The sequence below is a fragment of the Rhinatrema bivittatum genome, chromosome 10 (assembly GCF_901001135.1).
Source record: "Rhinatrema bivittatum chromosome 10, aRhiBiv1.1, whole genome shotgun sequence".
In the NCBI taxonomy this organism is placed as follows: domain Eukaryota; kingdom Metazoa; phylum Chordata; class Amphibia; order Gymnophiona; family Rhinatrematidae; genus Rhinatrema; species Rhinatrema bivittatum.
The window spans coordinates 85724173-85748203 of NC_042624.1; the positions used below are offsets into that span (position 1 = coordinate 85724173).

Below are 24031 nucleotides of genomic sequence, written 5' to 3' on the forward strand. Positions count from 1 at the left end.
TTCCCAAAAATACTTCAGAAATAAGCTTTAAATCACTATTTTTACAAGACTAGCAGGCAATATACATCCCTGTTGGCTTTGGGAGGGGGGAGAAGGATCTTCCAGTCACAGCTGTGTTGTCATTCTTTCAATGCTGCACATCAACTTCTTTTCCTCCATTGTAGTCCTTCCAGGAAACAGGAAGCCGCTGCCCTGTGCAGGAAGCCAGACCTGGCGGTGCAGTGACCGATAGCTACTTAAGCCCTCTGGTGCCAATTATTAGCTGACACTCTATCCTTTCCCAAAATGCCAAGTTACAAGTTATTTTGAAAGTTTAATGATGTGGCTCTCTGCCAACCACTAATTGTTTGAAACAAAATCATTTTCATCGGCAAATCAAAGAATTATTGGTCATTCACTGGTTTCGCAACACATCATTTGTTGGTAAATTTTGCCAAGTTCCCACTTGACTTCTTGCCATCACTAGTTACAGTGTCAATGATATTAATCCTGTTGCCAAATGTACGAAGTGCTACACCATTTGCATGAGAATGGCAGTGGAATTTCATGTGCGACAGTAAATGATTATTTGTCAACTTTTATCTATAAAGTGATTCCAGCTCTCTCTCTGCAGTACTAAAAAAGCATCACAGTGTGTCTATTAATTGCAGTAAAAACTGAAGAATAATTCCAGCATCATTTTTGGAATAAAAGTTCTTGAAAATCAGTCTTCACAACTTGCTGGTGCAAATGTTTTCTATACATTTCTTTACAGGGCAATAATCAGTCTACATTTGTATGCTTGCCCCATGAATGTATTTCTGCTTACATGCAAACCCTACACATTGGTTTTAAAATAATTTGGATTTTGAAAATATAATATTGCTATGGCATGATCCGACGGGAACACCCTGTTACATATTGATCTTGCAGGTGGTCACACTGGCTGGCAGCTGGGATGTAACCTTGACAGTGTGGGCAGAATAACTGGGCATACGTAGTCTTTTTATGACATCATTTGCCATGAGGGTAATAGTAAAAAAAACCTCTAAAACAGCTAACTTATCTGGCTAAAGTTAGCAGGATAAGTTATCTCGGATATTCAGCAAGATAAAGGTTCTGTTGAATATCCCTGCATGATGTTATCGGGCCCCGACATTTACAGTCTGGGGCACTAATAAACATGGGGGTAACCAGCACGGAGCAGCAGTTACTACCCTTAACAGAAGGCATGGGATCACTACCCTTAACCAATAAGCCTTGATGCATTTGATTCAACTGCAACACTGCTCCCTGCTTCGAAAGGGGGTGGGGGTAGTCGAGGGTGGAGGGAAAGAGGAATTTGGATTCAGGGATAACCAACCCGAGCCATGACTTATTTACAGTCTGGGGTACTGATGCGCAGACATTAAGGAAGAAAAACCAGGACTGCTTCTATGGCCAAGTCCATACGCAAAGCACGTCAAGGCAAACTGATTGATACATGGGGGTAACCTGCACGGCACGGCAGATACTACCGTGGCAAGCTTGGGGGAGCAGAGAGGATGGACCATTGGGCCTTTTCTGCTGTCATTTCTATGTTGCTACGTAACTTTAAACCTAACTGGCTTTCTTTGAACATCCCCGATTGGGTTTATAGTTATCCGGGTAAATGTACCCAGTTAACTTGAGGCTTAACCGACTATATTCAAAGGAATGTGGGCTGTTAATAGGCAATAGTGTAAACCGAAAAAAAAAGAGGGCAGCATGGGCCTGATGGCCCGATTCCCCAACCTCCTGCTGGGCCAAGCCCCTCCCACCCTCATCAATTCCCTCCTTGTAAACTTAAGCACTTCCAAATCTTAGGCCTTACCCCCCCTCCCCTTCCTGGGTTGGCAAAAATTACATTTCAAAGCCCCTTCCTCTCTCTCTTTCTTTCTACCTCCCCCCCAAACCTAACCTCTCAAGTACCCAGTACGTCAAGAAACCTCTCCCTGCCACTGCAGCCGTTCACGGCGGTATCAGTGTTACTCTGACAACAGCGCTGGACACTGCCAACACTGCTGTCAGAATGCAGCAATGCAGGTAACGTCTGCTGGGAGACCCTTAGAGCATCTTGGGGCAGGGCAAGAAAGTGAGCCATGAGGTCCTTCTAAAGGGCCGGTGAAGGATTGTGGCACTTGCCTTTTAAAAACAGTTTTAGCCTCCCTAGTGCCTCCTCTATCTTAAATAACCTGTACAGTATCTTTAGTATCCTATTCTGAGCTTAGCTACACTTGAACTCACAGCTTTACTCTCTGTCTCATGTTCATTGGGCCTTATTCAGAAAGGACTTACAATGGGGCCTATAATAATAAGCCCTGCATTAAGATTGGGTGCTAAAATTCAGCACACAGTTTCTTAAAGCATGCACTAAAAAACATATTTAACTTCTGATGCAGAAAGCAAATAGTATGCTAATGCATTGGGAGTTAAAATGTGTGCTCAGCATAGGCAGGGGATTTATGCACACAAAAATCAGTTTTGTGCATGGTTTTCTATATATAAAACTTGACTACAGGTCCTGGCAGCTGGTGCTGGAAACTTTACTACACCTCTGACCAGAAGTAAAATTTCCAGCACTCAGAAAACCTGCATTGTCAGCAAACCTCTCTGCATTGGGTGGATAATAGCTGATGCCTTCATTAGCATGGGATTTCCATGTAAGGACGCTAAGCAGCATACACATAGCTTTACACGCAGGACTCCTTGCTGCTTCAGGAGTCAAGTTTGCACACAGCCGCAGGTAGAAGGGCACTCGGCTGAGCGATTTTACATTGGGCACTGTGGAAGAAATCTTTACTGAACAAGCCCCATTGAGTCACACCTCACACGCTAGAAATGGTCTTCAAACACTTTCTAGATGCAGGTAAACATTTTTCCATATATCGCCTCTCATCTAGGAGGGGTTTCTTCAATTTTCCTACATCTGGTTACTTTTATTTGTCCAAATTAAGATAGATTTCTGATGGGGGATTTTTCTGCGTCCCAAATAGTGCTCATACTATACACACAGCGTTACTAATGGCAGTTAAAATACGCAGTTGTTTTCTGCCTTGGAAGGATTCGGTCATGCCATGATTTGAACATATGCTCAGGATTATGCAGGCAAATGCCTTTACCCAGCAGAGGTCTTATCTTTTATTTATCAAGGAGCATGACATGCCACGGATGAAAACTAGCCTGCATGACTTGTTAGTAAAATGTATTCTGATTTTAGGATTGGCGCACAGTGCGGTCATGGATGTTTATGCTCAGCTTTGTTCTTCCAACAGGTTGAAGAAATGAAGAGAGCCTTAGAAGATCTGCAGCTTAATGTTGTAGAGATGATGGACGAAAATGCAACTTTAGATGGAGGAGATGTTTTATTTACAGGTGCAGTAAGAGATGTTAATTGGCTCCTGTAGCTGGACTGTCAAGCAGCCTTAACAGTGTAAATGGATTGTGCTGAATTTATATTGATTGCTGCTTTTTAGCTAAAATCCTATAGTAATCTAGAGATGCCTATTGCTCTATTGAGAATTTAATAATGTTATAAACACATTTGAGCGTACCTGCTCAAATCTTCCTCTCTCAGGAAGAGGGGTGAAGGGAGAGCACCCTAAGTCCATGCTGATGTGCCCACAGCAGCAGCAGCAGCAGCAACCAGAGAAGTTCAGCAGCACGGGATCTCTGCAGGGCCCCAGCCCTCCTCCTGCACTGTTGCCATGGAAACCCATGCCAGGGATCAGGGCGCCCAAGGACCTTGTCTGTACACAAGGCTGCAGGAAGCCCCGTGCTGAACTCCTCCAATTGGTGCTGGCGCGCAGCAACAGGCCCAGATATACCGGCAAGGCATCATTGTTAACGCCCCGGTGCCTGTAAAAATCTGGAATCAGAGACAGCTGCCCTCGTTGGCTAAGCCTAAATCCGGGCCTGATTAGCACCCCAAATGCCAATCCTGCCATCCTCCATTGCATTATTCTTTGCTATATGTTATAAATAGAATGGTCTGCTTTTGACTTTGCATTGCAGAGTGCCAGCTCCTAAAAAAAAAAAGAGGAGAGGCACTCGTTTTTCCCCTTACCAGCAGTGTTTGGCAACACCCAGCCTGAACGAGTGTATGGTACAGCACTATACGGCTCATCCCCATTTGCTTTTTTTTTCAGCAGCTGGCACTATATCAAGCTCTTGGTGGGATGTCTGCCTTACTTTGATTCTCATCCCAAAAACAAGGAACTTAATCATGACCTTCCTGTCATGATTGTTTCTTGTTTGTATGAACAGAAATTGTTACGATTCAGTAGGGAAATCAGTGATTCAGTAATCCACCCGTGGCTTGGCAAAACATTCCCTTCTGCCCATTCAACTCCTTAGATTTTACAATCACAGTAAGGAATGCATGTACACATTGGTCATTGTGAAAGACTTTACAGGATAGAGTATGCAGTGGTTACCCTCTTCTACTGATCATAAGGGAGTAGATGCGTTTTGAAAACTCCACAAACAACAAAAGCACAAGCTTTATGGAAACCGTTCTTTCACCAATGTGGATAAAATCTAAATCTTATTAAACAAAAAATAAACCAATTGATCTCTATATTCACCTGCTAGGTAGCTCTGCTAGTTAGCCGGATAAACATATGTGGCTAACTAGTGCTGTGTATACCCAGCTATCTTAAAGTTAGCCAGAGAAGTGCATCCGGCTAACTTTAGGACAGCTGTATGGGATGACTAGAGTTAACCGGGTAAATTATCCTGCTAACTCTGAATATCGGAGTTAGCCGGATAACGTATCCAGCTAACTCAGCTCTTCCCCAGAACACCTCTGGACTGCCCTTAGAATGCCCCTCACTTATTCAACCAAATTGTAGCTGAACAAATAGTTATCCGTTTAGAATTTAGCTGAATAAGTGGCCACATTTTCATTTAGCCAGATAACTTCATAGTTTTTTCTTAGTAGAAGAAAAACAGTAGAGTGAGGAGAACATTTTCATAAAACTTAACGTATCAAGTCAGAGATCAGGGAGGGGTGAAAAGGGAAGGGAAAGGGGTACATCAGGAGAGCAGGAAGAAAGAGGATTATGTCTGCGAATTTGGTTGAGAACTGGGATGATCAGGTGTCTGATAGAATAGAATTTGCGGAATAAAAATGTTTTTAGGTCTTTCAATTACCAGCACCAAGCAAATCAGATGGGACCCTCAAGGTGGGTGTTCCAAAACAAAAGTTTTACTGTATGACTTGTTTGATTGTAATCAGTTGGCACCAAACACGCTTTCTCTTAGTAACATCCATGATCAGTATAAAATCCAGCTCCAACTTGATCTGTGCATGTTCCCCTTGGTCTACAGTCCCAGGGTATCCTCTCTTCTAGGGTATGGAAGGAAAGCCATGGTGGAATAGGGTCTCCTAGCTTTAGTGGTTTTCCCTTTCCAAAAATATCTGTGATTTCCACAAACTCCAATCCTCCAAGTTCTTATTTTCCCAGGGTACAGATTCCAGTACGGGGGTCTCCAGATGAAATCCTTGAACTTCCCAATTCTCCTCCTGCAGTACATTGGTTCTTTCAGGCTGAAAGTCTAAAAATTGACACAGTAGAGAAAAAAAAACACAAAATCATTTCTTTTTCCCCTTCTCCTGGGCAAGAAAAGTGAGCTGACACAATCCAACTACAGGATGGGTCAAATAGTTTTCTCTCTTCCTAGCCTGACCCAGTACAGGACTGGGAGAAGCAGCAGAACTATCAAAATCAATTAAAAACGAAATCACAGAAGGCACATTCTGCCAGTCACAGGGTATGGGCCAGCAGAGGGCTGTCTTCCTTCCCGAGTCTCAGCTATACAGGAATAGGGGAGCCAGCAAAACTTCCACTCTGATCCCAGGCATCACCTGCTCTTGAGCCCCCCACTGCAGCAGCCTCCAGTGCTCCACTCCTACTGCCCTACAGGTCATAACTACTAGGCCCTAATCACCGCCAGAAATGGTTTTGTTTTGTTTTTTTTAATCACTCCTGGCCCTCCTCCGATCCCTTTTATCTTCTTCATTGCTTGAAAGTTTCGGTACAGAACAGGAGTGACCCCCCCCCCCCCTATCCCTCCTGCCCCCGCCCATGAGTCTATACCAAACGGCGCAACAGAAAGGAACAACGGTGCCGGCCTTGCTCTTCCAGCATCATTTGCAGTTGACTCTCCGGTGGGGCAGGAGATGCGCCATGTGCTTGGAATAATCTTCCCGAACTGGTGCGTCATGCTCCCTCTCTCGCCATGTTTAAATCCCCATCTAAAGACCCACCTTTCTGAAACTGCTTTTAAATCTTATGCCTGATTGTCTGCTTTTAGTCTTGACTAACTTTCTTTTCTTTTAACCAAGTCTCTTGTCCTGTATGTTTGTCTTGTTAGATTGTAAGCTCTATTGAGCAGGGACCGGCTTTTTATATGTTTGTATAGCACTGCATATGTTGTGTAGCGCTATAGAAATGTTAAGTAGTAGTAGTAGGATCATGCCTGTGCTGTGAAGAAATTTCAAGCAACTAAATGGGGTCTGGGTCAGTGTTGGGGGGAATTGAGGGAGAAATGAAAACAAACATTTCATTTGGGGTTTTTTTTTTTTCATTTCTGTTAAAAACAAAATGAAACAACATGAGAAATTTTGTTAACATTTCAGGTTTTGTTTCCAACAAATGCACATTCCTATCATATGAATGCTGAACTTTTCAAATGATGTTAAATTAATTCCCAGTGCAGCTGATTAAAGCTGATTTGACTTGCCTGCAATTATCAGAATACTTTTGTGATGTCATAGGCCAAGGTAAGGGCAGTTATCAGTGACATCATTGCTTATAAGCTTCTTGGACGTTTGTTTCATGGTTACTTAGGTAAAAGATTTTTCTGGGATGGTTAGAAAGTCTATAGATTTGTCATAAAATAATTTAATTTTACTAAAAGGGCTGCAGGAATGACTCATACATTTTATAGATGATGTATTTTTCCCCTCCGATTTAAATGCTTTTGTTAGATTTGATCTAAACTGGCTTGGATTATGTCATCACTTTGCTGTTTATAATATTTCTCTCCATTATTGTCTAATTCCAGGCAGGGAGTTTTTTGTCGGTCTGTCAAAAAGAACTAATCAACGTGGTGCAGAGATTCTGGCAGACACGTTTAAGGTTGGTACCTTTATTGTGGGAAATCAGAAGTGGCCCTGCAGTGATAAATGTCAGGCAGTAGAAATGAGATCTTCATTTTCCCTAAACAAAGTTGTTTTGTAACATATGATTCATGACGACGCAACTTACTGGGTAAAAGTGCATTGTTTTATATCCTCACTTGTTGCACAGCAGAAATTATGTAGATCGTATGATGATTTTATCCAACATCTGATGTTGCTAGCCCATGACCAGCCAGTTGCCCAATGAGGTTGACTTCTCTGATGATCTTTTTCGTTTTTGAGCACAGTGGTTTGTCCCTGCTTCTTTTGAGCTTCGAGCTCCATTGGAACCAGCCTCTGTTGGAATATGGTGCCATGGGTCTTCATTCGTAACCACTTAGGATCCCGCCCCCCATGGTGGTGACATTTCTCAGACAAAGGCCACAAATTATAAACCGTGACTTCCTCTATGGTGGACCCTATATCTAGCCATTAACTATTGCTGGGACTCCCTTCTCCCCCCCCCCCCCCCTCCGGGAATCATGAATACTGCCTCTGCAGCATCGCTAGCCCTGGCTGGCCTGGAAGACCAGAATGCCGACCTGGGAATCGAACCCAGGTCTTCTGTGCAACACTGTCATTGAGCCCCTGGGCTTGCCACTGGAGAAACCCTTACCAAATATCCTTTAACGTGACATTCTAGATTTTAGCTTTTTTTTTTTTTTGTTAAAGAACAGTAGACACAATAAACATGCACATGTTGCATTAAACACATTAACACTAGATACATGTGTACACAATGCAATCTTATCCTGAGTAATACCAGTTCTATAGTTCAAACTTTCTCTTAATTTTCCCCCTTTCCCAACCTCTCTCCTTTCCCACCATGTTCTCCCCCCTTCACATCAAGCCCTCAAATATTCTCTGAAGAAACATTCTTTCCCTGCTCCAGTTCTGTATTGCTTTCTGATCTAATTTCCCATAGAGACCTCAAGGCTGCCCAAGTTTGTCTAACCTTATATCGGTCGTTTCTCCATTAGATAAATGTTCCTGGTCCTCTTTTATCAGAGCTGTATTTTGGGGACATTTAAAAACATTTTTTTTTTCAATATTTTATTACAGAGCTGGTTTTACTGCTTTGGGAAAGGGCCCTGCACATCTGTGCTGCATGCCAAAGGAGTACTCGTGTCACTGGTTTGCAGGCTAAATCCTTTTCTCTGAAAAGACTACATATAGTTCTGTATTTTCCAGGCTAAATTACAAACCTGTCAAGTTTTCTTTTGTGTGTGTGTATACCATACATTGCACCAACTGAGTCGCCCAGTTCAGGGCCTATCTGTGTATGACATATCCTGCATGGCTTTTGATGTTTGCCAGGAAGGTCTCATGTCATAGGAACCAAGACTCAGTTAGAGCAGAGCTTTGCTGAATGGGAATCCTGACTGTATTTTGTTCTTTAAACAAATCATCTTCAAATCCAGATCCTGGTACTCCGTGATGATAACTTTTTAACATGCCCGCAGGTGCACATGGGCACGCATTCATTGGCCTGCGCCCAGGGATGCGGCCATTTTATAAAATGTGCGATTATGTGCGCATGTTATAAAATAGCCGGACTGCGCACACATGTGCTTGCAATTTTAAGCGGACGCGCACCTATGCGTGCAAATGTCGCTTCTACTACAAGAGACAAGCGTGCCGACGCCATTAACAGTTTTCCCAGTTCATTCCCAGTTCGCCCAGGTAAGGAATAAGACTTCCAACCCCCCCTTAGTTTAATAGCCTCCTTTCTCCCCTTAAAACCCCGCTGATCTGTCCACTTGCACGTCATCCATAGCAGAAGTAAAGTTACGCGGCGGGGGTCCCCAGCGCGTGCCTGCGTGCGTAAGTATTCACGCGCAGATTTCAAAGTGAAATCCAGGAATGCCCATGCCCCGCCCCTTTTTTTGGAACTTTTCATTTGTGCGCGTAGTGGCAAATTCACGCATATGCGGGAGGCTTTTAAAACCTGCTTGGCGCACGCTGGCCCAACTTGGGCACATATCTCCCGGTTTTGGCGCGCGCCGAGCTTTTAAAATTCCCCTTCTTGTGAGCAAGGATTTCGGCCTGGATGGGTCCCTCAGTGAATATACCCCAGGACGCGGCACTACCCAGATATTAAAAATTTGAGTAAAGTCCTATTCCGGAACAGATTTTGTTGCCAGTTCCTGAATACAAGAACATTCCTGTGGTAGAAACCAAAACTGGAATTTTTTCACACAGTTTTCTTGGAGCTGAAAAGACGAATGTGGTCAGAATTACAGTGAGATTTTCCTGTAAATAAAAAAAAGAGGTATGCTTCATCATAATGTACTGCCTTAATCACATTTTTAGGATTTCCAGATGCCTGAAATTATTTCTAATTGCAATAGTTCCAAGAGAATTTAAAATGCATTCATCCATTTCCCAAAATGTTTCAATGTATTTCTTCCCCCTTTCTCTCTCCCCTCTCATCCTTGATGGTTGAGTTGCATGAACTACGAACTAGAAGGTCTCAGACCTGGTCTGGTTCTAACTTTTTGGCTGCCATGTGTAAACAATTACTGTGATGCCCCCATCATGTTCTTTTAAAAAAAAAAAGTTAACCCCCCCCCCCACACTTAATTTTTATTGTTTTGCCCATCAGGGCCACAGGTGAACCTTATAGCCTTACACCCCCACTCTCGACCCCTACACACAAATTTAAAATTATGCATTTATAATAACATGGAGTCTCTGGTATGGGATGATTTTTAAATAGAAGAAATAAATTGATTATACATAAAAAAAAGACATTCAAAATACAGTCTTCTATGGTAAAAATATCACTTACAACATGTATATTATACTTTCACACATACTATACATTGAAAACTAGAAAACCCTACAAAAGAGCAAAAGACGACTCTTGGAACACATATGGTACTAAACCTATTGTAACTCGTTTGGTGTGTGGGCTTGGCCCTTAGAAAGCCATGAGTAAACATAATTACAGTTACAATGTAGTAAACCTCTCATACCTAAACAGCACTAGCTACCAGCACTCAAACAGAAACAACCCTCTTATGAAAAGATAACACTGCAAATATTACACCAGGCCCTACAATACATCTTCTATTTAGGAAAGCAGAACAAACCAAACTGTTATAGATCCCTACATAGAAATTGCACACTAGCAGAATACCTCACCTTGGTCACACATGCAGACATTCACCAAATACAGAATAAAGAGACCCTATAAAAATGTACACACACAAACTAAACTAGAAGCCACAACAAGCCAGACTCTTATGCAGTGCAACAATGGAAAAATAGAAACATAACATGCCTCATAAAACAAGAAACAATACAATCAAGAAATATAAAACATGAATTGTAATTGTAAAACTATACTAATAAAAAAAATAAATATTCAAAAAAGCTGAAGAAAAGAACATCTAATAATTGAAAATATATAAAACTTTTTGAAGTTTACATTTTTCTCCAAATCTGCCAGTAAAAATGCACCATCATCAGCCACTGCCAACACTGCACCTCGTCTCTGTGGCCCTGAGCCGCTGCCAACTTCCTATCCCTGCCAGCGGTTTCCTAGTTGTGCGCGCGCACCTCTCTGCCTCATTTAAAGGGCCCACGGCGAGAAATTCCCTGCGGCCCTTGCTGATGATATCATTGCCCAGGGTCTATTTAAGGCTAGTCTCTTCCTTCAGCCCTTGCCTTGGCGACCAGGTTCCTCTTTTGGTTGCTGGCTTCATGCTTTGCTGGATTTTGCTTTGCTGGGTTCCTGCCTTGCTTCCTGCATCCTGCTCCAATGTCCCATGTTAGTTCCTTTGGCTGCCCTTCTGCCTGGTTCCTCGACTTCGTCTGATTGTTGCCAGTCCTGATCTTCTGTTTGGATTTCATTACCATTGGACTGCTTCCTGTCCTGGCCTTAGCTGCACCTGACACTGTGCTTCCCGCTCCTGGCCTGCCACCTTGCACCCAGAGGCCCGCACCAGTGTCCAGCCAGGCCCAGCACCCGAGGGCTCAACCTAAGGGGAACGTGGGCTGGTAGTGGGGAAGCTCCAGCTGGGCCTCTGCTCTGACTGACTCCACCTGCCGACGGTGGGGACCTGCAGGGCTCCTCCCTGTAGGTTGCCGCCAACTCCCTCTCGGTCCAAGGGTCCACTTCACTACAGTTACATACAGGAGCTGGGCAGGGCTCCTGTTCACATTCACAGGCTGATAAGTATAAACTCACAGGGTGATGGCTAAGGTTTACGTTCACATTTTTATCAAATAAAGGACAACTGGGTCGCGGGGATTGGTAGCAGTTTTTATAGCTTCGCTAAGGAGAGGCAGAGGGAGAATCAGTACGCAATTGTAAAAGTAGAATAAATAGGCAGCAGAGTATTGGTAGCTGTCGATCTGAAAAAAAAAATAAAAAAAAATCAGAAAATGTATCAAAACTCAGAGCAGGGAGGAAGCGCCTCTTCTGGTCGTTGCCTTGGGCCTCTCTCCTTGAGGGGGAAGAGCCCCTGAAGGCCCCTGCCCCAAACTGGAAGGGTTCCTGAGCCCAAAACCCCACAGGCTGGCTAAACCAGGCCATTACATCCTGGAAGTCCTCTCCTCTGCCAACTCCATCCTTGAAAGGGCAGGAACAGAAGGGCCAAATCCCCCTCCTTTTTGCACCTCCCGCTAAACCGTTTTTGCACAGTTTGGGTTCTTAAGGGGACCTCCACTACCCCTCAAGACTAAAACCACATTAACACGTCCCGTTACATTGCTCACCTTCCAGTGGTCACGTGATGGTACCACAATTACAAACCATCAACGCGTTTCCCAAACAGATCAACCATGATAAATCCAGGGCCTTCCCAAACTGGATTATTTTGTGCAACTGGAAACCAAACAGAGGGTTAAATTTGGGGCTCTCCCCACACAATGAAAATTACACTCTTTTTTCTTAATTTGATTGCAGGACTATGCGGTCTCCACAGTGCCTGTTTCTAACTTTTTGCACCTGAAGAGCTTTTGTAGCATGGCTGGCCCAAACCTCATTGCTATTGGCTCAAGTGAAGCTGCACAGAAGGCTCTTAAGGTAATGTGATATCTTGATTACTATTTTTAGAGCAAGCACATAAGTCCAGGAGATGGATGCTGTACAATAAGGGATCATCCTTTCGGCCTGGCAGAGGCTACCTCAGTGGCCCTTATTCACAATATTAGCCAACAATGTATTTACCGGCTGAATGCAGTTATACAAAAAGCAGTAAAACTGTAACACCAGATGTTAAATATTAAGTGGCACAGAAAGAGAACATTTACATATCACCCGGCATGATAGGAAAGCCAGCACATGATATTGTTCATCCACATACAGGAAGTCCTGGGACTTAATTTACAGTTGGTTCTTGAAAACTGTATCTTAGTGGTTCCAACTCCAGGGCCCTGGAGTTGGAACCACTATCTATCTGTATAGATTATACGTATCTATCTGTATAGATTATACGTATGTAGAGAATCCTGTGGACTCCCACTAAGAGGAATGGTCCATCTTTACAGAGGGAGCAGAGATAGAGTAGCATTAGATTAGGTTGTGGCTCCCCCATGTGGGAGTTTGAGATGGTGAGCTCCCTGCCAACATCTTACATTGCGGATCTTTTTGTTCACCCTCCTAGGGGCAGCATGTCCCTCTGCTGCTCCCTTGTAGTTTTTTTTCTAGAGAAGAACTCAAAGGTCTATAGGTTTGAGACCTGGGTAAAGAGAAGGGTGCCTTTCCCTGTTTTTGCCATGGTTGTTGAGAACTTTTCTTTTTTGTGAGGAGGAAGATTTTCCATCCTTCCTGCCTCTTGTTTTGGTTTCCCTTTTTTTTTCTTAAAGAACTTTCTTTTTTTCTTTACCTGAGTATCCTAGGGCCCAGGGACTCAGTTTTCTACCATCTGGAGGAAGTGGTGTCTTTCAGTGAGAGAGAACCTTCGGACCATCAGTCTCCTCAAGGAGGAACAACTTCACTTTTATACCTAGGGAGAAGGGAGTAAGGGACGTGAGAAGAAGATCAGTGGCACCACTCAGATGTATCCATGACCATCTCAATGAGGCAGGGGCACCCTAGGCGAACCTTCGGTCATGCGCCCCACTCCCTCAACTTAACTCTAGCACTGCGCTCCCTCCTGCTGGCAGCAGTGGCTCCAGAACAGTGTTCCCTTTTTTGTCAGTATTAGCTCTGGCACAGAACCCTTCTGGGTCTCACGCTGGCAAGATTCTGAGGCCCTAAAAACTTTGGTGGTCTAGACAGCTGCCCAGTTTGCCTAATGGAAGCCCTGGCTCCTCCCCCTAATGGAAGTCCTGGCTCCTCCCCCTAATGGAAGCCCTGGCTTCCATTAGGGGGAGGAGCCTTCACTCCTCCCCCAGTTAACCCCAACCCTCTCTTGATAACCATGAGGTTATCAAGAGAGGAGAGGAATATGAAGGTACTACTCAGGTATGAACTGAAGAAAGGAGGAGAATGTGGAGTAACTGTAATAAGGGCATGGCACATGGGACTTGAAACGAGCACAATTAGATTGGGCTGAAATCCTATCCACCAGTTATTGGGAGGAAGCTTAAAAAAGACCCCAATATTTGGCAAGGGGAAGGAACAAAAAGCATTCTTTGGAATTGGTGTATCTACTGAATAAACTTATCAAAAGCACATGGGCACAAATGTATTGGAAATCTAAAAGTGTAAAAAGGACTTTGTACATATTCAGATCTTGCCATTCAGGCTCCACAGTAAATATATTCTTTTTGCTTTCAGTACTACTGCCTGTATAACAGGGGGCTCCATAACCTTGGGGGGGAGGGGCCCTTTGGCACCTTACTATGCTTACTGGGGTCTACATTTGTGAGGCACGTCAGCTTCTTGACCCACCTTGTTGAGAGACCTCTGCTGATGTCAGTTTGTTTATTGAAGCTGTTGCTTCCTGTGGTTGTTTCTTTGTTCACTTACCATGTTATACTCCTCTTTGTTTATTTAAGTGATGTATCGTTTTGGTTGTTTGCTTTTTTTTTAGCTGTGTGGTTGTGCTTTTGCTTATCTAAGTTGCTACGCCCTTGTTTGCTTAAGCTGTTGTTTAAGTGCTCTGTCCCTCTGGTTATTGGTTATTTTATTACCTTGCTGTACCTTTATTATGTCCATTGTTGCACCATTTTACTTAAGCTGTTGTACCCCTGTCTTGGTGAACAATTGTTCAAAAAAATAGATAGGTAATAAATCCTAATAAATAAATAAACAGAGAAATACATAAGCAAAATTTAATTGCATGACCCACTGAGCACTGATAAATCCAGCTGTAAATAATAAAAAAAATAATCGTTTGAACTTGAAGGTCAGAGTTCATCCAGCTGCAGTCTGCTCTTCAGAGAGCACATCGTGCTGTAATATCCCAGCTGCTCAGCAGCAGAGGTTGAAGAGAAGAGATCTTAGATTTAAAAAAAAACAAACAAAAAAAAAACTGGATAAACCAAAAAGCAACCAAAATAAGCCTGCAAAAAGGAGACACAGAAAAGAGGTACACGGTAACCCCGTGAGCCATGAGTGCGCTCGCCACATGGCTCTGCTGGATGAATACACATGTGGGCAAAGGTGCTTGATAAAGTCTCTCATGAGAGGCTCCTCAGCAACAATCATTATTCTACCCTTCCAGCGCAGATGTCAGCGTGACGCTGGACGCACTGGGAGCGGGTAAGAAAATACCACACTTCCAGCTGGGGTTTTGGAGATGTCGGGAAGGAGGGAGGAGTGTGGACAAGAGGTTATGGGTGGGGAGGAGGGCAGGAAAGGTCATGATTTTGACACCCCCCCCCCCAAAAATAAAATCCCCGATGGAGGGGTATAGCCTCGGGGCACTATCAGCTGCTCTATTTTTTGTTTTTGGGTACTGTTGGGACAGATGGTGGAATGGGGTGCTAGACCCGCACTTAATCTTGCAGTGTTTTCTTGGATGGGGGTGCTGGAGGACTGGTGCTGAAGGACCCAAAGGGTGCAGTATGTTTTGATCCATTTTGAATATGGCTGATTAAATAGCAAGTTTTGCAGCTACTCACAGCCGGATAAGTTTAAGACTGCTCTGAGGCAGTCCTAGAGTTATCTGGCTAACTTAGCCAAATACCACTGAATACTAGATAAGTTAGCCGGATAAATTTGATATGCCCTGCAGAACTCCTCTTTTTTTTACCCAGCTAAATTGTACCCAGATAATGAGTTTTCTTGCTAACACTTGGCCGGATATGTTCTCCCAATATTCAAAATTTGGCACCTACCCAGATGATTCACAAGTTATCCAGCTAAATGCCTTTGAACATTGGCCCCTATGATAATTTATTTGAAATATTTTATTTATTTATTAAAAATATTCATAATCCGCCCAATCACAAAACCTCAGAGCGGCTTACAAAGTTACATTCTTAAAACAAGATTGCAGAACAAACTAAGCAAAGACATAAAAAAGCTCAGCTTTGTTTGTGCCATAGAATTTGGGTGTTTCCCAGTGTTTATGACATAAACCAAAAAAAAAAGAGGAAACTGTTCTTGGCTATGTGCCAGGAAGTTTCTTCTTTTGGTTTGGAATTCTTCCTTAAAATTTCCTTGTAAATGTTAAATTAAAAATCAGGGGAACCATCTGTCTTTCAAAAAAGACCTCAACCAGCAATTGAGGTCTTTTTTTGAATGATGGAGCAATTTGATAGAAGAAGCCTCATCTGACTTCTGAATCTCCTTATGCAAGCCACAGTAGTGAGTGGTAGAATAAACATTATTTATAATATGTTATCTTGTTGAGATTGATGGCTGCTGCATGTATTTGTAGTAGGACCCATAAGTTGGGCCCTTTTTTTTTTTAATCTAAGAAAGATATAGCCTAGAACTCCGTAGATTTTTGAGGATGTATACCACCGGTGGAAGGAGTCGGGTAGGCCCAGTGGTTGGTCTTCTAATTTTGGATGGAAGAGTGAGTTCTGAAAGAGACGCTTCTGCAGTCGGACAGAGAGAGGGTACTCTGTTTCTGCTGTGACTTAGTTGGATTGTGCAGTTCGGCCTTGGGAGAGTCCTGTTGTGCTAGAAAAGTTGGAGATCTGCTTTGGGAGCCCAAAATTGGTAGTGGATCCAAAATGGAGCTGGAACCAGTTAAATGGCAGAGAGAACCTCTCTCTGTGCTGTCAACAAAGCCAACCACCTATATCAATCTTTCTGTAAGGATATGAAGCCTAAGGAATCTAGAAGTTGTGCTACTTTGCTACCAGCCTATGTAGCCACCCCTGATGCACTCACAGGTCGATACAGTAACATGCGGTTAAAGATTCCCCGTCTGTAATGTGCTGGGAGCGCACAATACAGACGAGTAAGGCGATCCAGCGATACAGTCTCCAGTTTCACGCGTCCTTAGCGCTTCGTAAAATAGACACATAACCCTTTCCGCACGCAGCATGTATATGATGTGTAAATGAACGAATTAGCTGTATAATGAAGGAATTAGCTATTCCCCTCCGATACTGTAACGGGCGCTGATATTATCTCCTTAGTAACCCGCTGTTTTGCCGCAGCCTTAACGTGTTAGTTTACCGCCTCCCCCTAGTAGGTGTTAGGACTGTGAGTCTAGTAACAAATCCATCGACACCGCTTAAGATACTCAAAAACAATAAAACACAATAAAAAAAAAAGCGATACAGAGATGATCGAGAAAATGTAATGCTGTGGGACACATAAAACCTGTCAGAAAAAAAAATAAACATTTTTAAATACCTGTCGGAGGGCCGCGTGGGTCCAGGCGGCCGGCGGCAGGAGCCGGGGGGCGGGTGGTCGCATGTTAAATCTAGGCCGGGTCGCACAGACGCGCATTCATCCAGGCGGAGGAGCCGGCGGCGAAAGCTGCCGGCTCCTCTGCCTGGATGAATGAATGCGCGCCTGTGCGACCCCTGCAATTCGGCGCTCAAGGCGTGACGTCACGACGCCCGACGTCACGGCATGTGACTGCCTTGAGCACCGAATCGCAGGGGTCGCACAGGCACCATCCAATCGGCTTATACACCACTGGAAGGCACTTATCCAGCCATGGCTGAAATGTTCTTATGATGTAGAGGCAGATACAAATACCATCTTTGAAGCTTAAAGCTGTTGCATCTGAATTGAGTGGACCCAGTTATTTTGCATCTTTTGTTTTTATTACATTGCATTTGTTCTTGCAAGCCTGATTTACTGCGGAGACTGAACTGGGTTTTTCTTTGTTTTATTGGTGGAATTTTCACTCTATCAGAATAAAGCAAGCACTTCGCCAACCGTTGTGCGGAAATTCAGTCAATTTCAAGGCTACCCTTGAGGTTCTTTCGTTATAGTCCCTGGGACAGAGCAAAAACACGTGTCACTACATTAGTCTTTAAACCCAGACCAAGAAAAGTACAGCTACGTATTCTTGGAAAAATGCAGAATTTACAATGCTTATAAATAAATAAATAGTAACACAGTAAATGATAGCAGGTAAGGACCAAAAAGGTCCAAGCAGTCTGCCCAGCAAGGTGTCTAGGGTTGTAACTGCTGCTCCATGCAGAAATATTACACCGAAATTACTACCAGCTTACCCCCGTTTCTTCATTTCCATCCTCTAACCAATAGGGAATGTCTATGTTTATACCACACCATTTGAATTTCGATACCATTTTGGTCCTTGCCACCTCTCCTGGGAGGACATTCTAAGGCGTCCGCCAACCTGAACGTGAACTCTTCTTTTCCTTATTTCTTTAATTTTCTATTGCGATTCGGATCTCTGGTGAAGTTAGAGAGCTAAATCGAACTTTGTACGTGGGAAAATTAAGTTACTTTATTTTCTTAAATTTGTTTTTCCCATGTCAACATATTTCTTATTTGTCTTGAAACTCTAGGTAAAAGTATGCCATAAAAAAGGAAAAGAAATACAGAATATAATGGCAGCTAAGGACTCGAAGACCAGTTTCGTTTTCCCAATTTACTTCCTGATGCAACACCCTAGACCAGTGTTTCCCAACCTTTACATGCCCAAGGCACATCCAGACTAACAAAAACGTTATATGGTGCACCAGCCTCCACGGAGCAGGCAGTGTGGACTTAGAGAAGACTCATATGGCAAAAAGAAGAGCCAAGGAAGCACTGAAAACCCCACCGATCTATCTTTCAAATTTTAAAACTAAGGCAAAGAGGGGCTGAAGACACCCACAGTACAAACCCTTCACGATGGACCAGCTCCCTCTATATACAGCTTTAGAAGAAGGGAGCAGTCGGCGTGGTGTAGGCAGCCAGAGCTCGATGTGGTGCTGCATGCGGCCGCTGGTGCTCCCAACACTCAGGGACAGTAACTTTCAAACTGGCACCCGTGCGCACATACGTCAGCCCGCACCTAGGGACACGGCCATTTTATAACTCGTGTGTGTATATGCATACATGCTATAAAACTGCCTGGCCGCGCATGCATGTGCGCCAAATTTTAAGCGGGTGAGTGCATGTGCATGCAAATCCCACTTCTACCATGTAAATTGGTGGATTTTAAAAGAGGCTTGTGCAGATACCATTCCCAGTTTTACCAGTTTGTCTCCAGTTCACCAAGTTAAGAGAGAGGTCCTTCAAACCCCCACAGTTTAATAGCCTTCACTCCTCCCCCAGTTAGCCCCAACCCTTAAAACTCCGCAGATCTGCCTAGTTTACTTAAATGTTTAACATACGCATCTTCCTTAGCAGAAGTAAAATCATGCAGCGGGGGACCTCGTCGCACACCGGGTCGCATAAGTATTTATGCGCAAATCTCAGGTTCACGCCCCAAAACGTCCATGCCCCGCCAAGATCATGCCCATGCCCTGCCCCTATTTGAAAACTTTCGAGATGTGCACGCTGCGGGAGATACGCGCGTATCTCGGTGGCTTTCTGGTCAGCTTGTGCGAGCCTGACTTATTCGTGCATCCCCTAATTAATGCTCATGCTGGGCTTTTAAAATTTACCTCAAAGTGAGTTACACCTACTAATCAGTACATGCTCTCCCCATCTTACTCAGCCTGGGGATAAGAGAGAGGCTGGAAGGAATTAGATGGGGAACATGAGGCACTTCTGTATGCAATGCGTGTGCTGCACAAAGCGGATCTCAGCTATCTGTACCCTGCGTGCTGCTTCTTAACTACCACACTCTAGGGTTCATGCTTTAGCTATTAAGACGAGACATGCATAATTGCACATGTTCTTAGAAAAAAGTTCCTACAAGTCTGAGCCACAACTGGTGTCTCTTGTTACTGCAAGGTGCTGAGAGCAGAGCCCAGTTCCTGGCCTGGATCTGAGCATCAGGTAGACACCGGATTGGGTCTGAAGGCACACCAGTTTGCTAATATTGCTATAGACCCAAGTTGATCTGACTTTTTCCTCACTTCTTTGTAGCTAAGGACCCTCTGTGCTTATCCCATGCTTTCTTGAATTCGGTTATGTTATTTGTCTACACCACCTCCACTGCGAGGCCATTCCATGCATCCACCACTCTTTTCATTAAGAAATATTTTTCTAATGTTGAGCAATTAAGAATCCAATTTATAATCTAGCAATCATTCTGCATTTGAAGTTAGTCTGAGACTGTTCAATCTTTAAACAGCTTCAGCTGAAAGAAAAATAGAAGATCTTAAGAACATAAGAAGTGCCATAGTGGGCCAGACCAAGGGTCCATCAAGCCCAGCATCTTTTCTCAGAAAGTGGTCCACATGACCTCTACGAAATACCCAGCAGATCCATTTCTTATTGCCCCATTCCCAGGGATAAGCAGTGGCTTTCCCCAGCTCTACCTGGCTAATAATAGTTTATGGACTTCCAGGAGCTTGTCCAAACTTTTTAAACCCAGTTATGCTAGATGCCTTGACCACATCCTCCAGCAATACATTCCATAGCTTAATTGTGTGTTGAGTGGAAAAATACTTCTCCAATTTGTTTTACAGTATATCTGCTACTCATTAGTTTCATGGAGTGTCCCATAGTCCTTGGGCTATCTGAAAAAGTAATCTGTTTCACCCCATTCATGATTTTTATAAACCTCTATTACCCATTACTGACAACCCAAAGTCATACCAGATAAAGCATCATATAAAGGACCACACACTTCTCAAGTTCCTTTTTTACCTTAAAGAAGTTTTGTTGCTGTTTCTGAAAATCTGGGGAGAAATTTTTGTAAATCCTGATATCATTGTAAGTAATTATTTTTCTGCACCATTTCCAGCATACACCCTTTTGTCCAATATAATGGACTTGTATAATTATTGCTCATGGCCTCCAGCCACCAGCTGGAGAGGAGGTAAGGGATCTGTGCACCAGGTCCAACCTGTGTGCTCATTTTTAGCAGGGAACTCCAACAGTTGCAGGCCCCAAGAGTGAGAAAACTTCAGCTGGATCCAGGGCTTCCATAGCGGAGGCAGGGCCTGGTAGCAGAGCATGCACCAGCTCAGTTCTCAGCCAGTGTTGCTGCTACTGTCTCTAGGGTTAGACCTAGGGCCAGCCAGTATGGAGAAAGGTTGGCAGTGTGCAAGCAAGTAGAATGGGGAAGGTCTATGGAGGAGAGAGAGAAATGAAGCCAGATGGGGCTAGCTGGCTGGCCAGACTATTATTTTTTGAAATAAAGACAACCCTAGTAACTCAAATTAACCAAATTAGATAAGGTGTAAAATGTAAATTGGGAAGGTAATTTTCAAAGTCATTTCCGCAAGTAGAAAGCTGTTTTACCTGAGGAAATGGGCTTTTGGAACATTGCCTGGAGCTGGGAGAGGGCGACAGAGGGGAGGCACAGAGGAGAAAAAGAGGAAGGGAGGCTGAAAAAAACCCCAAAAAACTAGCAACCTTACTACTGCCTGGCAAATTCAGCTCTTGAGCTTATATTAAGTAAATATCTTTGAATCATAACAGCAAAATAAAGTAGTAGAGGACTAAAATCCAAAAAGGAGTCTGGTAAAAAAAAAGGTTGCAATGAAATCAAAGGTCATTCTATAATGAAGTCTATTCTTGTAAAAAACAATTCTTAATTCTAAAAGCAGTAACTAAATGTAAAAAATCAGAGATTTGTAAATTGAAAGGATTACATGATTTTTATTACAAGAGTGCCAGAAACTGCTCAGTTCCAGTCAAGTAGTGAGGAGGGGGGAGGAGTCCCTGAGGAGAGCTCCAACGGGTCACCCCCCCCCCTTTCAGGTACAGGCAAGAGCAACTAATAATGACCCTGTATATAAAACTAAAAGGTTTGCCCACCCCTGCTCTAACTGTGTTCTAAAGCAGTGTTACTCATTTATTTTGTAGTATGGTTTTAATGGACAATAATGTTTTAGTGACACAGAAATACAGTGTCTTAGTTCTTGTGGCTCAAATGCATAGAGAAATGTAATCAAGATGACAGGAATAAAAAAGTTAGATTGGGTGTAAACTATGTATTAAGCATGCAAAGTCTATACCACAGCAAAAAAAGAATTCATAGTTTTATTTAAAAAATCCCAAAGTATCTAGTAGCATTAAAATGTCATTGTGCCCCAAAATATTTACTAAACATAATTATGACAGGGAGAAAAACTTTAGATCCCCCCAAGGCATGCAGTATAGTGATAGTTACCCCAGGGTGCGTTTGATCCCAAATGACATGGCAAGGGGCATGTTTGAATGCTCCATGCTGCCCTTCACCCCTTTCAGTTAAGTCATAGATTAGTCTCTGCCGTCTTTTAAAAAAAATCTGTCAGCTGTATTTATCTGGTTGGGCTGTCGTTTTCTGCAGATCCGTCACATCAAGTAACCTTGTTCACTTGCAGGCCGACGCGGTATGCATGCGGGAAAAACGGGTGTTCGTGATTGAGCGCCCGCTTTCCTAAGACGCGCCCATCCATCCCTCTCGGGTGTGCGATGCAGCATGCAAATGAGCCGCTGCGCTGAAAAGGAGGCGCTAGGAGGAAACTGCGCGTCCCTATCGCCTCCTCAGCATGAGGCGCCCAGGAGACGTGGATAGTGCGCAGGTTAGGAAAAGGAATGCTCATCAGCTGAGTGTCCGTTCTCCTAACCCGACCCGCCGTCCAGAAATTTTGGTTTTTCACTTTGCTGCTTTCGGTGGTTCCTCACAGCATTAAGTTGGAGGAACCGCAGAAAAGCAGTATTTTCTGCTTTTTAATTCAGCTTTTGGGCTCCTCCAAACTTAGCGCCAGCTCCGAGGCTGGCATTAATTTTTGAGGGTTAAAATGTGCGCGTTGGGTGCACAGTTATTTTTTACATCGGGGGTTGGGAGTACTAGCTAATAGCTTCATCAGCATGGTATTTACATGTGATGAGCACTATTAGCTACGTCCTGGTTTGGGCACGCGTTTTGGACGCGCTGATCCCCTCATTGCACCAGGGGTTATGGATGTGCGTCTAAAACATGCGTTCAACTGCGGGTTGACCTGTGCGCCAGCCTGAGCGCATGGTATTGCATCAGCTTGAGAGACGGTAACTTTCAAGAGGGCACGTGGGCGCCCCTATACGTGTGTATATGGGCACGTGGCCAGATACGAGGCAATTTTATATCCTGTGCATGTGTACACTCATCATTTTCAAAGTGTTCATGCACAGCCACGTAATGTTGGCTTTGAGCTGCGCAAGTGAGGGAATCTTATAAACGGGGGTGTGTCCATGCCATGATTAATTTCACAGTTTGCCCACCAATTTGCCCAGTGTACAGCTAGGTCCTTCAAACCCCTCCCTGCTTCTGTAGGCCTGCATGACCCCCAGTTAATCCAGACCCCTGAACCACCTCAGAGTGCCTGGAAATATAGTTTTATTGGGCCTTACACCTCTCCTCCATAGCGGAAGTAACTTTATGCTCAAATGTACCTGGGCATGTGCCCAGGCTTGTATGCACATCTCTTAGCTTCACCCTGGAATGCCCCCGATGCGAGATATTCACACATTGGGTCTTGTGCGCGCACGTGGTTGGCTTCTGAAATCGAGTGGACACGTGCAGGAGCTACATGCGTGCCTGGCTTTTAAAATTCACAATAAAGAGTCTATAGCTGGCAGTGAATCGAGTGTCTAGTTAAACAGGCTACAGTTTTTTAGCCATCAATACTTGCTATAGTCATGAATTGTTTTTGTTGAGGGAACATCTAGAGGTGTCCTGGGTTTTGCCAGCTCACATGTAGGGAAACAAATATATGGCACTATGCTCAACTAAAAACTGAACAAGCTCATGCCAAAGTTTATGCATCTTGGAGCATTCCCAAAAGTAGTGCATGAAAATTGCTCTCTTTCTGTTTTGCAGCACTTTGGATGTGTTTCAGATTCAGTAAAGCCTATAGGCCCTAGCAGGGAACATCTACCACCTGTCTACAAATCTGAAGGGTATATTTTTTTTATTTTTTTTTATGGAGGGTGGGAGGGAATATTTGCTCAGTGGTTCCAGGCCAACTTGTGGCGTCAGGCTCACGTTGTCTTTAAGAAATCTGGACCCAGAAGGTAGCAAAATACACCAGCTGTTCATTGCTCAGCCATCCAGTCAAAAGCTTGGAAATGCTTGAAAGTTTTATTCTATTACTGAACTTGCTGTGGTTATTCTATTGCATGAGCTGATGTCTATTTTTAGAGATGAGGTTCCTGAATATTTAGCCAGTCAAGCAGTTTGATTGACCAAATGCTTCAACCTGCTTAACGCTACAGAGCCCTAACCTCTTTAGCCTTTCCTCTTGGGGGGAATCGTTCCATCCCCTTTATCATTTTGGTCGCCCTTCTCTGCATCTTTTCTAATTCCGTTATATCTGTTTTGAGATGCGGTGACCAGGACCGCACACAGTATTCAAGGTGCTGTTGAATCATGGAGCGATACAGAGGCGTTATGGTATTCTGTTTTATTCACCATTCCTTTCCTAATAATTTTTAGCATC

The 24031-nt window shown here is 43.7% G+C and overlaps 1 protein-coding gene across 6 annotated transcripts in view; it reads left to right on the plus strand.

Annotated features, from left to right (window-relative positions):
* DDAH1 (dimethylarginine dimethylaminohydrolase 1) overlaps nucleotides 1-24031 on the plus strand; it is a 232137-nt gene that overhangs the window by 192281 nt on the left and 15825 nt on the right. For 5 of the 6 annotated variants that reach the window (XM_029617959.1, XM_029617956.1, XM_029617953.1 and 2 more), the window contains 3 exons: nucleotides 3273-3372; nucleotides 7069-7142; nucleotides 12099-12218. In XM_029617959.1, coding sequence (XP_029473819.1) covers nucleotides 3282-3372; nucleotides 7069-7142; nucleotides 12099-12218 — 285 coding nt within the window. In that variant the 5' untranslated portion in view covers nucleotides 3273-3281. Of the gene's footprint in view, nucleotides 1-2844; nucleotides 2867-3272; nucleotides 3373-7068; nucleotides 7143-12098; nucleotides 12219-24031 lie in introns of those variants that run through there. The other variant, XM_029617958.1, reaches the window with a different exon arrangement.